Source organism: Saccostrea cucullata, unplaced genomic scaffold, assembly GCF_032062105.1.
Source record: "Saccostrea cucullata isolate Sc308-1 unplaced genomic scaffold, CSIRO_AGI_Scuc_v1 ctg3932, whole genome shotgun sequence".
Lineage (NCBI taxonomy): Eukaryota > Metazoa > Mollusca > Bivalvia > Ostreida > Ostreidae > Saccostrea > Saccostrea cuccullata.
In genome coordinates, this window is record NW_026931988.1 from 8,895 (window position 1) to 26,852 (window position 17,958).

Below are 17,958 nucleotides of genomic sequence, written 5' to 3' on the forward strand. Positions count from 1 at the left end.
TACAATAAGAGATGACGTCATTCTGCAACAGACGGTGTTTCGGACGTTTTTGAAAGGTAGGTTCTACATATAGTATTTCATAATTATGTTGTTTTATTTGTATCAAGAACAAAATATTTTGCAGTTTTTAACCCCTACGTATATACTTTTTTAATAAAACATGAATTTAACATCATATCGCAACAAATGACTGTATTCAGGCCTGATGTAAAATGCCAAATTAGAGATTCTGAAGGGATGTGCACGTCGGATTATTGACGTATATTCATGCTTGGATGTGACAGAATATTTATTTTCATGATGACTAGAGTAAGTCCAGCTTTCCTAGAAAAAGATTGACAAAACAAACGGATTCCCATAGAAGCAAAGAAAATCTGTCCAAAACCTGAAAATGCGATACCCCCTGCACCCCCCCCCCCCGAATCAAATCCCTGAAAGTAGATCTATTAGGCCTACTTATAACAACCGAAGTTGTGAACATTTAATACTACTAGTAGTAGGCCTAAGTCATGTACATCGGACTATCATTATCCTGGGATAAATGTGACAGAATTCAGAACTAGAAAATTCCATTTTGGGGTGGATGAGTGTGCTATATGCATTATTCTCTTATAGATTTCTTTTTCCGGTTCATTTCCCCATAATAGATAGTTTTCGATGGACCCAAATTTAGCAAAAGTTACCTCCCGTTCAGTCGCCATATTGGAGGTCGACACGGTGAGTTTTCCTCTTTGTCTTACCAAGTTTAAGAAAATATAGCAGAAATATTTGGTAGAAAATCTTTAATTTATTAAATAATTTTTTCTTAATAAAGGAGGCTTCCAAAAATTTATATACTTCAGAAAAATAATGATTCCTAATTCAAAATTGCAAATAGCCTATAAAAATTTAAAATTGGTTGAACAATGAAGGAATATGAGCATTTGGACCTCTAGTATGGCGGCAAACGGGAGCTAACTTTTGCTAAAATTGGGTCATATGAAAACTATCTATTCTGCAATTTGTCAGTGGTCGACCTTACAACAAAAAAAAAATGGTTGAGAGGGGACTTTAGAAATTTGCTTCGATCTACTCTAGAAGGATATGTTTAAATTATACACTAGGCCTAGAGTATCTATAGACCCTTTTTGCCAAGGAGTTATTTCCCTTAGCTGCCATTTTGTAGGGTAAAGCAGTAAATTATTAATTTACCTCTGTGGGCAACCAATTTTAAACATGCATGCAAGAAATAATATATGGGGAAAATATTTACAATCTTATAATCATGAATTAATTGAGGCTTTAATTAACAAACGTATATTCATAAGAAAAATAGTATTGTCTTTACCTCAGTGACCAGTAAAACAAATTGAGGCCATACCAATTTCTAATATAGTTCGTCGGATTCGCCGCTTCTATTTATTACAATTTACAAATGCAAATTATAATATTTAAAAAAAATGTCCGCGCGCGCGTCCAAAAAAATCCGACTACAATTTTTTTCTCGACTTTTTACACCACACACGGAAGACTTTGAAACTTGTATGACAGATGCGCGGGATTTATAGTGAGATTGAAGCAGTTTGTGAAGTTTTGCACGATGCCTGTTTAACTGTTCATATGTACCAGGGGTGTGCAATTAGCATCCCCTGACGCCAGGGGCTACCATTCCTGGGGGTCGGGCTAGTGGTTTTCTACAAGGAGATAGCCCGTCGGGCTAGTAAAAAATATGACTACACACGCAATACATGAAAAGCACAACCGGTATTTTCACTCGTTTTTGGCTATAAAATTCCCAACCAGTTTAAATTTTCCAGACAACATACTCCTACTGTCAATAAATCTCCATAAACTTATCCGTTTTGCAGAGCTACCTGACTTATTTACTTCCAAAAATGATCGTTTTTTCCTAATCCGAATTTCCTCTATTCCCCCATTTATGGTAAATACATGCAGCTATATCTTTAAATTACTTGCGATCACTCAATCAACTGAAAGATAAGTGTTTTGCGACTCACATAAAATCTATTTCTTTTGCATTGAATGATTTTTGATGAAAACAAAATGAATTTCATTTCATTTTAAATGAGCTAGTGCAATGATCAGAAAAAGGGAAGATAATTTATTGAAATTCATTTTAATTTCATTTCATAATAATTTAAACAGGACTGAATTTGATATTGAGAATTAAACTTTACTTTAAAAAGAATGACCTAAGTACCCTGACTTTTACCAGCAATTAATTTCTTTTTCAACATTCAAGTTTTATTTTAATTTTTGCCCCTGTATTTGGGCTAGTAACTTTGCAGCTGCCACTAGCCTGTGGGCTAGTACTTGATTTTTTAATTGCACAACCCTGTGTACTATAGTTAAAAACAATGGGTACAAATTTATTTCATACACAGCAACAGAAATGGAAGCAGAGGAGATATTTGAAAACATTACATTTATGAAAGTAAAGTCTTTGAAATATTCAAATTTGACACATTTTTACTTATTAAAAAAATCCCAAATAAGTTAAAAATAATAAGTTCATGTGGTATGCAAATGATATCTATCTTTATTTTTTAGATTCACGCTCTTTGAAATCACACTTTATTAAAAAATATATATACGTATTAATTATATTCGCTCGCCTCATAATTTTGAAACCCAAAATAAAAAAAAAAATTATTTGTAAAAAAATTTCGCTCGCTCGCCTCACTTTTTATTTTTGAAAATCCGAAGAACTATTTTACAAATTGGTGTGGCCTGAATGTGAATAATGAAGGGATCTCTTAATCGAATGTTGTCCTACAATATGGCGACTAAAGTAATAACTGCAAGGTAAAATATGTCATAAAGTACGGACGCCCGATGGTGCCACGTACGAAAAATATTTTATCTGGCGGCCGCCAGATATATAAGTAGCGGCCGCTACATAATTATCTGGCGGCCGCCATATATTTATCTGGTGGCCGCTACATAATATATGGCGGCCGCCACATATTTATCTGGCGACCGCTACAATACATAATACAGTGAAAACTGTCTAATCCGACACCTGAATAATCCGACACACTGTAAATTCTGACGTTACATTTCAATCCCATTTTAGAATTTACCTTGTTTTTAACACTGTGCAATCCGACACCCTGTCTATTCCGACACAAAATCTGTCTCCCAGTGCATGTCGGATTAGACAGGTTTCACTGTAGAATTATGGCGGCCGCCACATATTTATCTGGCGACTGCTACATAATATCTGGTGGTCACCACATATTTATCTGGCGGCCGCTACATAATATCTGGCGGATGCCACATAATTTATCTGACGTCCGCCGGATAACACCTTGTTTCCTGATGTCTGCACATGTTTTAACGTGTGATTTCAGAGGTAGATACAGTGTGAAAATCAGCGAAAATTAGCAACATCAATCAACCAAACTTGTAAGAGATTTATTAGGACCCGACACTCCAAACCACACTTATATTACATTGTATATGTTTTTGCATAGAGCAGATTAATATTTGATTTGAATTTTGCAAGTAGTTTCGGTTATTAAGAAGCCTCATCAGGGGTCACAAACATAAATCATGGTGTTAGTTTTAGGTAGACCGGATTATCTCGTCACCTATATTCTTGTGTTTGCTGTAAGCTATGATTGATTGAGAATTAAATAAAGTTTTGCATTCTGGATTTCTAGGAATGGTGTTCCAATATTTAAGAATTTGTTTTTTATCATTAACTTTTTTATCAATAAGCAGCGGCTGTGTCAACATCCATCTTCTTAACCCAATAAAGACACCATAACACTCACATTTCGCAAAAATAATTTATGTGGCGGCCGCCAAATCATAAGTGGCAGCCGCCAGAAAAAATATTTTTCGTACGTGGCACCAGCGGGCTTCCGTAATTTCCTGCCGACTGTAGTGTTATATTAAAAATTTTTTTTAAATCGTTTGTACGATTTGATAAATCATTTGTACAATTTAATAAATCGTTTATACAATTTAATTAGTCGTTTTTACAATTTAATAAATTGTTTGTACAATTTAATAAGTCGTTTGTACAATTTGTTTGTTAAATCGTTTGTACAATTTATTAAATCGTTCATACAATTTATTAAAATAGTTTGTACGAGTTTTATAAATCGTTTGAACAATTTAGGAAGCCGTTTTTAGACTTTTAACGATTTAAGAAAACGTTTGTACGATTTAAAAAATTGTTTGTACGACTTTATAAATTGTTTGTACGATTTGATGAATTGTACAAACGATTTAATAAATTGTACGAACGATTTAACAAACAAATTGTACAAACGATTTATTAAATTGTACAAACGATTTATTAAATCGTACAAACGATTTATTAAATTGTACAAACGATTTGTTAAATTGTACAATCGATTTATTAAATTGTACAAAGGATTTATTAAATCGTACAAACGACTTATTAAATTGAACAAAAGATTTATTAATTTGTATTAACGATTTATTAAATCGTACAAACAATTTGTGAAATCGTACAAACGTTTTCTTAAATTGTTCAAACGATTAAAAAAAATTCTGCATTGTTAAAATGGCACGAATACGCCGTCGTATTTAAGTAATGGAAAAAAGCATTTAAAACCTGATGAAAATTAAATTAAACAGCTTGAAATTTAAAATATCAGTTCAACAGCTAAGGGACTTTAAATCATATGAGACCGGTTGACAATTATGTATATATCATTCCAATTAAAAAAAAAATCCCGTACTTGACCTTTAATTGCAGTGATGTACATGTTGCATCGTTTTTGAAGGGGGGCAGAAAAAGTTGACAGGCAAAAAAAGGAGAAATTGCCCAAAAGCGAAAATCCTATTTGTGTGTGTGTCTGTGGTGGTGATGGTGTGTGTGGGGGGACGGGGGGTGGAGGCCATTTTTTATTATGCCAACTTCTTTCACTTCTTTCAGTTCCAATTTTTTTTTTTACAGTTATTTTCATCACTCATTTTACTGTAGTAATAAGGGGGGGGGGGGCAACCACCCTTTCAATGAACATTTTCTGTAGTAATGTAGTAAAGTAATGTTTGGGAAAAAAGTGGGGGGACTCCCTGCCCCACCCCCCCCCCCCTTTTTTTTTTTGCTACGTGCCTGCATTGTGGTTTCACAATCATTTGAATCAACAGTAACTGCCTATAGTGAATGAGTCATAAATTCATTTTTTTCTTTGATAAATTATTTTATTCCCTTTAATAGTATTAGAGTTTTATTTAATTTTATCATGATCTGATCAAAACACCATGAAGCATAGTATTGTAGGCATCTTCTTCAAATACAGTCGCCTGCGAGGCGCAGTGGCTAGAGCGTCTATTTAGTCTGCTCCAGAGTCGCATAGTGAGGTCAGGAGTTGATCCTTACGTCGCAGGTTCGAATCCCACTGTGGGACATTGTTCCACATAAGTTTCAGCTTTCCTGGCCCAGTGGTTTTTGAGAAGATTTTTTTAATGACCCCACCCTATTTTTGTCTTTTCTTGATTATCTACCCTTGAAAGGGGACTTGGCCGTTCATTTAAACAATTTAAACTACCCATCACCCAAGGATGTTTTGTACCAAATTTGGTTAAATTTGGTCCACAGAGAAGAAGAAAATGTGAAAAGTTTACAGACGGACGGAGACAAAATGTGATCAGAAAAGCTCATTAGCATTCGGCTATGAGCTAAAAAAAAACTGCCAAATTATGTTTTTTTAAAGTAGAAATTATAGCATTTTTTTTAATTTGACTTTGACATGTGAAATTACCAAAACGCCTTAAAAATATTTAGGAATTTATATTTGAAGATTGATTCATTGTATGTTGTTTAAACTTATATGGAGAGTTCATGTACGTAGAGAGCTGCAAATTTTGTCCTATACTCAGCACTAAGGGCTACTAGTATTGAGAAGTGAGGGATCTTTTTCGCGCCAGCGACACGGAACCTCGATTTATACGGTCTCATTGGAAGGACCGGTGGCCCCCTGGGGGTAGGGCAGGGCCACAATAGGGAATCCAAGTTTTACATTGAAATGTATAGAACAAATCTTTAAAAATCTTTCTCTCTAGAACCACTGGGCCAGGAAAGCTGAACCTTATGTGGAAGCATCCTTGGGTAGTGTAGATTCTAATATATTAAAAAAAAAAAATATAGCAAGAGGGGAAATTTGTAAAGAAAAAAATTACTCAGGTGAGCGATGTGGCCCATGGGCCTCTTGTTTTTACTGAATTCTTGACGATTTCATAAATTAATCTCAATGACTAGTGCTTTTGTTTTGCATAATATTAAGGGAAAAAAAGTCATATTGATCATTGATTCATTGGAAAAAAATGTTAATGAAAACTGGATGAATGTTTATTTTGTGTTTCTTATATTTCAGAAGTTAACGACGTTCGCCAATATGAATGTGTGCAGTCTGGTTTTGTTCCTCAGTGCCCTTTGCGCATCCTTCAACTGGAGTGGAGCTAATTCTCCGCTGCAAAGAAACGCCCAGCAGTTTATGATGAAAAGTATGTATTAAGCTCCTTGCTTTCCCATGCCAAACTTTGTAGTAAGCTTATAAATATTGGTGAAAGATCTGCCATCTCATTCTGTTGTCAATTCCTCGTCTTAAATCTTGTATAAATGTATTAACGTAACAGAAAAAAGTTCATAATTCGTGTCTGGTTTGCATATCTAGTATTTATTTATTTTTTATTAGGCTGCACCTTCGTTTCATTCATAGAAAAATATTACGAGCAATTATATTTGCTCTAAAAATGTTTCACCATTTCTCTCTTCTCTTAGATTCATAAAGTATTCATGATTTGGCACCTTTTCTGAAATACCCATCGGGGGTATTCGTCTATTTGGACAGTTCTAGTTTATAATTGTTTATTCTTTTCTTTTCAATTTTTAGGATATATGGATTATATGCTAAGAGATTCAAAATGGAATTGGAAACACAAGAAAACATACGCTATCGTGAAAACTGGGATGGGATTTGCTGATATTGACGTTGTTTCCAAATACAGATTAGAGGGCCTTACAAGCGTGACCCCCAGACGTCCCCCAAGACCAGAGCTAAGACCCCCTAGGCCAATGGGCGGGAAAAAATGGCGAACAAGGAAGCCCAAACCACCACCAAAACCAGAGACCCCCAAACCACCACCACCACCAAAACCAGTGACACCTAAACCGGGTATTTATTTTAGCTAGTCATAGTTCAGCAGGGATTTGAAGTATAACTATGAGACAGTATTAATTCATCTAGCTGTCTGTTCTTTATAAAGAGAAGTGCATACAATAGAGTTACTTGTATGTATACATGTGTTACAGTATGTATGTGTATTATTAGGTATTTCATGTTTTTCCTGAATTTGAGGAAATATATGTGTATATATGAAATTCTCTATTTTCAGTTAGAAACTACATGTATTTATTGTTTTCAGTCAGTAAATATACTGAACTTTTCACTGCTTCTTACATATAATTATTGACTTTGTTTTTGGTGAGATAAGGCTATATAAATTTAATTCTCTGGTTCTCAGGCCAATTTTCTCCAAAACATATGCGGTAGGGAAGGAGACAATTTTAAAATTAAAATGGAAAGTGGATAAGTTAATTCAAAATAATGAAAGACTTTTGTACATGAAAATTAATGAACTCTGCTCACTGGGTTTAAGTTGACAAGGTTAACAGGTCCAGTCCAAAGACTTTTTCTACCTACGTAGCTAATAATAGCTTTGAAGGTATTTGAACCTACCCAAAGTAGCTATTTTTACATACTTTTTGTTTTACTTACATCTCAAGGCCAAACGCAGGAATGGTGCAATTATATAGTGAGCATAAAATTTAATAATACAGTCATACTGATGATGAATACAACAATATTTAGGCCAATAATTTCATTGATATGAATACGTAATATCGCGAGTACCTCGCAGTTATCTAACTTACTACCGCTCTTTTGCGGGGGAGTCGAGAAAGCTCAAATCTCGCGAGATTAGTGGGGCACATGGCATTGTTTACAGTAGTGACAATGTCAATCGAATGATTTGAACAGTTTTATGACGAAAGTACAATGTATTGCCAAGAATTGAACTCTAAATAGTAGTTTGTCAAATACAAAAAAAGTTTAGATTATTTTATCAGCTTTAAAACGTGACGATTTTCAATGAAAATTTAGTGAGAAGAGCCTGCTTAGTAAAAAAAAAATATCGTTAAAATGTACCATTTTAGGATTAGCTCCTCAAAAAAAATTAATTTGACTGGTTCAGCGATTGCTTAGCAATGTATTCCACCAGGATTTTTTACCTATCTCTCCTTATAAATTCTACAATGATCGATCTTGCATTGTTTTCAATAGCACATTGTCCCCATCCAAAAGACGTTTCCTATCTCCATCGCGAAAGAGTTCCGGCCGCTAAGTTAAGTAATCGCGATATCAAGTATTGGTGATGTCTCCCTTCTAAACTTTCCATAATAGTTTTATTATCCCGAAGAATCTAAATTATCAATTATTCAATTACATAGAGTAGAAAATAGTAATTTATCAAATCTCTTATGTTCTCCTACTCTGCTCTGATTCCGTACTTTCAAAATATCATTATGTCAACAGACAACTTTGATGTCATCGTTAGAAATTTTTGTTTACTGATCCCGCATATTTAGCAATTGTTCATACAGTGGCGTAGCATCGTTTTTGAAAGTGGGGGGGGGGGCCAGCCAGAGAGAAATTTTTTTTTACTTACCTGAAAAAGTTGACAAGCAAAAAAAAAAAGCAAAAATAAAAAAAAAAAAAAAGAAAAAAAAAAAACTTTCTTTAGGAATCCAGGATATTTCGGGGGTGGGGGGGGGGGGGGGGGGGGGGGTTGAAAGGTAAACTTTTTCTCAGTGTCAACTACTTTTAGTAAAATTCTAATACTACATTTTCTGTAATCACTAAAAGTCTCAAAGTGGGGGGGCCAACCAGGTTTTCAATTAACATTTCCTATAGTATAAGTAAGGTTGGGAAAAAAAGTGGGGGGGGGCAGGCCCCCCCCCCTGGCCCCCCTGTTGCTACACCCCTGTCATATATAGATACCGTATAAATAAAAGTTGTCTTGTTTAAACCTGTAATTTCATTCAAAGGGCGACAACACACTTGTTACCCTGCATGCTCACTTATGCTATCTCATCGTCATCTGAAGGGTGACAGCAGTTGCCACCCAGCGCGTGAGGGAGACATCACGAAATGTCACACTTCACGTGACATACTTTAAACCAATCAAATTGACTGTATAATTCTGAAGAATAATGATCAATAAAAATCAATGGTAAATATTTAGCTACATAATAATTAAAGGAGTTATTTTCGGCTGCAGCAGCGGCCGATCTATTTGTGGTTGTGTTAGAAAGTGCACATGGGTAAATGAGACGTATTAGTTCAATAAAATAATTCTTAAATGATGACAAGCAAAAATCATGAGTAAAATATTTTAAAAACTTGCTTTAAACTAAGAATTAATTTTTGTTATTGAAATTTTATTTCATTATCATTTCTCATCAGATAATTGATAATCTCTGGTTATATAAAAGCGTTTACAATAGATAATCCCCAGTCTGGGAGTGTGTAAGATATGAAAGGAAATCGTCCTGATTTTCCGGATAATAATGACGTGGTAAAAGTGCATGGTGAATAAATAAATGGTTTTCAACTAGTAAAAATTGTTTTGAACATGCTCTACAGTTGCAAACGACACCCAAGATATTTTTTTTCTAAATTTTGCACTGCGGCTTGCAGCATACCCTACTTTGCAGAAATCATGGGCATTATCATGTGATCAATATAAAGGGTATCAGCACGTAGTTTATCTTCATTTTGATGACAATAAATTCTTATCATTCATCAATGATCATTGCAGACACGTAGCAACAGGGTGCATCCATGGGGGCCTGCCCCCCCCACTTTTTTAAGTATACTATACATTTTTATACTATTTAAAATGTACATTGAAGGCTGCCCCTCCCTCACACACACACACACACTTATAACAGCAAGAATGTCTGATAGGATTTTTGAGTTTGGACAATTTCCTTTTTCTTTTTTTAATTTGGCTTGTCAAGTTTTCTCGAGTAGCCTAAAACAAGTTCTCTGGCTGTCCCCCATCTTTCAAAATCGATCCTACGTCCCTGCATTGACATTTTTATACATTGATCTAATTTTATGAGCAAATGCAGTAAAAGTGAAATGTCTGTTTATTTAATTATTTTAAATTATATTTTTTCTTTGAAGACAGCCCGAAATAAAAATGAATCAACAATATTGCCTTTGAATGTCCTGACGTGATTTCCTTGCATTGACGCTTTTAAAATTGTGAATGAAAGGATCATTCTCTATAAGGCCATTTTGCGGCCTACAATGACTTCAAATTTTCAGATAGTATTTTTTCCCTTAAAAATTTCATGAATCACTAGACTTGTGTTCCAATTTTATGATAAATATTGGTTGGTTAATGATACAATAGTATTTTTAATGATATAGGGTCACAAAGTAGGGTACTATCGGTCCGTATTAGTATAAGAGTAATGGGAAAACACAAGAGGGTGGCTGTGTTAGATAACTCCTACGCATGTCATAACCACCTTTAACCAACACCAAAATCTGCATGTAAATTTCTTATAAACATAAAAAGTGACTACCAAATTATGAATTTGGTTAAGGGTGGTTATGACATCTAAATAAAAACTTTTCACTTCATTTTTACGATATTTCCATAAAAAGCTAACTACTCACAATGAAGGATATCAGCTTATGTAGATTTTTTCTTTTTATTAACTTTTGGTTATATTACAATTTTCTGTTGATTTCCTAAGGTTTATATCAGCCATGCATATTTACTAAAAAAAGGTGACCTTTTCAGTGATTCATTTTGAAAATTGAATGAATGGGTACAGTGTACCCCTCTGTCAGAAAGCAATGGGTCAGAACTCAAAATCAATGGGTCAGAATTTTAACAACTATGAATGTGATATCAAGCCAAGTTTTTTTCTTCAGTTACCGTATTTGGCGGAATATAATACGCACTTTTTCCTAAAATAAATTTCTGTAAGAAAGGAGCGCATACTTTACATGAAAATGGGATTTTCATATGTTTTTCTTTCAGGTGAAACATGGCTATCATACATACATACCGTATTATTACATATAGAGACATGTGTAACTTCTTTTGTTTATCGCCATATTTTAATATAAACTTCGGAATTTATTGTTGGAAAGTACATGTATGCTTGTTAAAAATGTCATTTTCATAACCTTTTGATACTATAATTACATGAAAAAGCAAGTTAAAATTAATTTGAGCTGCATGTTTATTGTCTCCCCGACTCTCCGTGTAGGCCGCCATTACCGATGTTATTTTTAGACGTTCACTCCTTCCGTAATAATCAGACAAAGTAATGTCTTTTTTTTAAATACAATAATAAAAAAATATTTTAGGTTGTAAATAACTCAGTGAAAATTCACTGCAACATAAACCCCCTATCTACGTACCAATGAAAGGAAGCCAATGTTTTAAACACGTGCGCTGGTCACTTGATAATTATCTCCCAACACCCCTCCAGGCAATTAAGTGTCTACCAACTCCAAAGCAATGTTTTTACAGTTAGATCACTGATTTTTCACTGTCCTTATAATTTGCTTTGATTATTAATATTTTCTTTGTTAAAAATCGGGACGGTTTATGACCAGCTTTCGTATACTGTGTCAGCGGCTGAGCGCGTGTTAATTACGACATATTAAACAATTAAAAACACTTGTTAAATGTAATTTTACCGTATCTCATACTTTAAGCCTTTTGTTTAAATGATTTATAGAAGACAAATGAAATATGAAGTATGCTAAAACGTGTTGCAGTTGTTCCGAAAAACAGAATGAACGATAAAAATAGAAACTGGAAACTTCGATTCTATTTTATGCGGGTTATCACTTATGCGTATTCGGGACGCACTGGACAAAAACCAATGGGTATTTAATGAATTTAATGCGTAAATTACGCAATACGCAGGGCAAAATGAATCACTGCCTTTTTACTTAAAAATCTAAAAATCAAAGGACTGAGAAGACTTGATGTCATGAAATTACAAGTGGAGACGTTTCTTTGAAATGTTTAATCAAAATTAAAATAAGAACTTTTTATAGAATATAAGGTGTGAATATGATTATCTTTTATATTTAAAATGATAGTTAAGTATATCTATATATGCTACTTCTTTGAACTTCGTTATGAGTTCTGCAAATATTCTTTGTATTTCCTTATGAGTACTGTATATGTTCTAGAAATGATGAAAGCAATTAATCTTTGTTGAAGTGGCAACATGCATGTATTATTTGTATTATAGACCTTTTTCCTCTGGGTACACGCAAAATTTTTATTTGGACACTTTCGCACGAGTATCACGTGATCCATATTTTGTTAACTGGGTCTTAATATTGAGAGGACTCAATCTATTCATCACACTTGTTTGATATTATCGACATAAGTTACGATAACATTAGTCCTGTCTTAGAAAATAAACTAGAAAAGTGGAGAGGGATTCCTAAATGTATTATGTGATTGATAAATGAATGTTGCTTTACCCCATTTAAGGATTTTTCAACCAGATAAAGAAATCATCCAATTAAGGTCAAGTGTTTATGCATAGTTGCAATAATGATCAACACCCAACGAAGGACGGGACCCTTTTTGTAAAAAAAAGAAAGAAAGAAAGATAATATCCAAAAGACCGATGACATTTACTAAAATGCGAAAGACTTAGGTAGGGAACTGTCACTGTCCGTGTTAAACAAGTTTTTGACGCTGCACTGGGAATAAGACTGAATTTAACCTACAGGTTTCAAGAACGGGAAAGGAGAATCAAACCCCAAGTGTCCATTTTGTACCTGGGATGTTGTAGAACTCTTAAGTCCGTATACTAGTAAATACAACAACTTCAGAGTCTGATATGCATAGTTGAAGGAACTGCTTAAATTCTGCTCCATGTTATGCTGTGCCCTTACACATAAGGGGGGGGGGGGGGTCTCAACTTTAATACATGTAAATACATAAAGTTTAGAAGGCATTTTTAATTGAATATATCGTGCAGCACGAGTAATTGAATAAAAGCAAAGCAATTTTACGACGCTATTTCATTTTACTTAGAGATGTATATTTTAATGCAACCGCTCTGAGTTATAGATGTATTGACTATTTACATGTATATATGGATAGTCAACATGTACTTGGATTGATATTCTTATGCTGTTAATTCTTTATTTTTTTGCAATTGTTGAATTTCTTTTCTTAATTACTACTTCAGTTTTATTTGATCACAATCAAAATACGTTCAATGATTTCAACATTTGATACATAACTTTTTAAAGTTCAATAGAAACTTAGAAACCTCATTTCTTACATGGGCATTTTATGCATAAATTAGGTACATGTACCACGTCTACAGAAATGGTACACAATTACAATATAATTATATATGATATAATACTTTTCAATAAATTGCAAATCAAACTTTTTTCAGCACCATACAGTGTGAATTTCGTAAAGATTTACGTTCAAAATATGCAAAAAATGGATGCATTAGAATTCTTGTCATAAAAAATATCTTGAAACCTAAATTTAAAAAATCTTCGAATTTATTACTTAGGTCTGATGTAATTCCGACATAAATAAACAATTTTTGATCATTTACATTCAGAAACATGCATAGAAACTTGATTTAAATAGACCTACCCTCAATTTTTCTTTAACTGACAACCATTTTTTATCTCGAAATCACGTGACTTAGATGATCGATGTTGAAAAACAAACACCAAAATCATGAACTAGAATGATTATAGTTATATAAAATCACATTTTAAAGTGATTTTATCGTAGGCCGGAAAATGGCCTTATAGAGAATGAACCTTTTTAAATGCTTAATTTTGTTTGCTGCCGATGTGATGCTTTGCATCAATTTTACTTGTGAACTTGTATTGGTCAATGGTGAATATATATTGGCACTCGGCTGTACCAATGCACTCGCAATTACTTTATTTGTACAGAAAATTCTTGCCAATATTTACCAATATAAGTTTAATAACGCTATATGTATTTCATTTTCAATGTCAGTGAAATACTGTAATTAATTTATTGAATAAAATAATATTTTGTTACAGCTAGTGTACTATGCAAAGATTATTTCAAAATGATATCCATTCACAGTGTGACAAATATATCAAAAGTGCGGTAAAACTCGAATTTCCTTCCCTTAACAAAAGTGTTGTAAAGATACTCCTATAGTATGCTTACGTTATTTAAATACTTTGTACACTATGCGATTATAATTGTTGGGTATTGATTATAAAGAGACAAAATGACAGGAAGCATAGTGATTTTTAATTCATACATTACTTAATTTAATGTAACCAGAATCATAGTCAGTAAACACTAGAGTAAAAAAAATTTAGTAAATAGATTTATTTCCTGACTGAAAATAGTAAATACACGTTTTTCCTATAAAGCAGAAGGAATTTCAAGTAGACATGTATATGCTATTCCTGATAACACTTCTAACTATTATAACATATACATGTGTATACAAATAAATACAAAAGAGTAATAATGTTTATACTCTAGTAGATTATATATGTTGTAATCCCCAACTGCTGTATGATCATTAATCTTTTGTAAGTTGCTACTATCAATTTTGAATTTCTTCTTGTATGTTTTTCTCTTTACTTGTATGCCCTGATGGGCCCCAAATTGGTATTAATAAATCTTATCTTATATTATCTTATCTGTGTATATTTTTTCAGGTGTAAAGAAATCCATAACAGTCAACCGGGCAGGTAAGTTAATTTGTTTTATTTTATGATTGTGTTCATCTCTCTCTCTCTCTCTCTCTCTCTCTCTCTGAAAGGGAAGTGATGCTTATAATATGTAGTTATCTTATGGGCAACATCGCAGGAGGTTTGCAATTGTTCTACTTAGCATTACAAATAAAAGTTGTTTTCAATTAAAAAATTAAAGCAGAAATACTCTAAAATAATGAAGACTAATTGAAATCTTTTTGTACAGGTATACTTTTAATTTGTTTGGTGAACATTAAATAAGGCCAAATTTTAAAAGTAAATAGCAAAACATCTTTCAAAAAGGTATAAAAATGAATATATAATTTTAATAAATTTATACATACTGGACAAACGAATAACCTTGCAAGGGATCGGATGTTATTCGAAGACTATCATTCAATTTCAATTAAATGACAAATTTAGTACACATGTGTGACGTTTTTCTTTTGAGTAAGTTAATTCTTTTATAGGGAGAAACCTAGAAAATTGTTAATTCAATGATTGGATTATCCAGTAACACTGAGCACTAAAAATACGAGTGTAGCAATCCCTAAAATGGTCTCCATGTCACCTGCTTCCAAACCCCTTTTGTTTTAGCTGAGGTTCATTCTTTTTCTGCTTTGTGTTGTTTAAATGGACCTTTGAGCTTAAAACTTAGTTATCTCCGAAATATACATCTTCTATAAAGGGAATTAATTAACAGATTGTATTTGTCGTGTTTTCTCTAATCTGACACGATTGTGTTTCATGAATTCGTGGATTTGGTATATAACAAAAGTTATCTCCTCCCTTGTAAATGTTCATTTAATCCATGCAATAGCTACATGTACATGTATACGTATTCAGCATTATTTCTTTATTTCACTAACAACAGGGTAGGTTAATATATATCTTATCTTATCTATATATATATAAAATTGTTGCACATGTAAATTTAACGTGGCCGAACCGTTCTAATACGGTAAACCAAAATAAATTTACATGTGCATGACTTTAAAGCACTACTTTTGATCCAGACCCTATTGAATACCACGTGGTATCCACTCGTAAGAATCTTCCGCAATTTTAACCTTAGGGTGTTGGTCTCCAGCTTTAATTTTGTTTCTTATCTATATATATAAAATTGTTAGATTTAACGTGGCCGAGTCTAATACGACTGTGCATGACTTTGCACAGCTTTTTAATTTCCGGTTATATAATTATAAATGTGTTAATGAAGGTTGAAGAAATAATATCCTTCCACATCTTCAGTAAGTTCGATAGTTATTTGAATGATTTTTAAAACTAAAGTATCAAATAAACGTGGTTACATTATTTACGCATGGGTAATCAAAATCTATGGTCCACTTGTTTTGATTGATGAAACATGGAACGTTGGCTTTAAAAAAAAACTTTTTAAAAAACACAGGTTATTATTTGCTGATTTCAATTGAAGTAAAACGTGATAATTAAAATAACTGAATGACAAGTACTACTCGAAATTACAAATGAGTATGTAAAATGCATTATTTCTTTGAAAATCTTCTTCTCTACCCCTGAGTATTAAATAAACTACATGTAATTAAGTACATATTTATGATGAGCAAGAGTGCCTCTACCAAAATTGTAAATTTTATGGCCCCCGGGTCAGGGATTCTGGTGTTGTGGCGGAGCTCTATTGATAATATATAGAGAAAATGCATTAATTCTTTAAAAATCTTCTTCTCTGCTTCTGAGTATTAAGGTAAAGATCCATACCATGCTATAGAAATAACGGAACTACAGATTTTGTTGAAACTTTTCAGAATCTTAATTGAGTATTTGTCCTTTCCAGATCAGTGTAAATTTTGGGGTCAACCGGGCCTCCTTTTGATAGGATTGTTACTAAAAATAGACATTGTCTCGTGAAATTACGGAAATGCAGTTAATTATGTAATTAAGATATTTATGCTAGATTTCTAAATGTAAAAGCAAAAGAATTTTTTTAACATATGAATTATAGAGAAAATATGTTTGTTTAACGGTTTAATTAATTTTTTAATCTGCTGATCCACCTAATATTACTTTCTAGGGCGAATTAAACATATTTAGCTCAAAATTAAAAAGTTTATTGCTAGTAAAAATAAATTGCTGCTTGATATTCTAACTACAGATTTCTTTTTAAAATTAACACGTTATTTTCCAATAGTCTCTCCCTTATATGGCATAAAAATTAAGTGGGGCAACGGGCATCAATCAAGAAAATTTCACATTTTTATACCAAATTTGCTGGAAAATGATTATTTGAAAAATCTTTTTAACATCTATACTTTTATGATTTGGGTGCAAAAATTGCTTTGAATATTTAAAACTATCGTTAATAGAACATTAATAAGTATGGTTTAAATTATAAGTTGAATATTTAATGCAGAGACGGCCAAGAATTCGTTTTCGCGATTCACAAGCATTATAGTAATCGGGTTCAATCTTCGGAATATTCTATATACCGGTAATGCGCATGTGTGACGTTATGACGGAAGTGAAAGAAGAAAACACTTTCAGTTTCAATATTGGTCGTTTGGATGCGATTTATTTGATAAAAAAATGAGAGAAGTGGCACATTTTACAGCTTTTTGTGTCTATGTAATACATTTTCGCTATTCATAGATACAAATAAGCAGTGATTCATTTTGAAAATTGAATGAATGGGTACAGTGTACCCCTCTGTCAGAAAGCAATGGGTCAGAACTCAAAATCAATGGGTCAGAATTTTAACAACTATGAATGTGATATCAAGCCAAGTTTTTTTCTTCAGTTACCGTATTTGGCGGAATATAATACGCACTTTTTCCTAAAATAAATTTCTGTAAGAAAGGAGCGCATACTTTACATGAAAATGGGATTTTCATATGTTTTTCTTTCAGGTGAAACATGGCTATCATACATACATACCGTATTATTACATATAGAGACATGTGTAACTTCTTTTGTTTATCGCCATATTTTAATATAAACTTCGGAATTTATTGTTGGAAAGTACATGTATGCTTGTTAAAAATGTCATTTTCATAACCTTTTGATACTATAATTACATGAAAAAGCAAGTTAAAATTAATTTGAGCTGCATGTTTATTGTCTCCCCGACTCTCCGTGTAGGCCGCCATTACCGATGTTATTT

General features: G+C 32.9%; 1 protein-coding gene across 1 annotated transcript in view; it reads left to right on the forward strand.

The window, feature by feature from the left end:
- The window catches only part of LOC134234219 (sialate:O-sulfotransferase 1-like), a 36,126-nt gene continuing 18,168 nt past the window's right edge, over positions 1 to 17,958 (forward strand). Inside the window, exons 1-4 of the mRNA XM_062716273.1 lie at positions 1 to 56; positions 6,357 to 6,486; positions 6,876 to 7,157; positions 14,787 to 14,819. Of these exons, the coding sequence (XP_062572257.1) occupies positions 6,378 to 6,486; positions 6,876 to 7,157; positions 14,787 to 14,819 (424 nt within the window). The 5' untranslated portion in view covers positions 1 to 56; positions 6,357 to 6,377. The remainder of the gene's footprint in view (positions 57 to 6,356; positions 6,487 to 6,875; positions 7,158 to 14,786; positions 14,820 to 17,958) is intronic.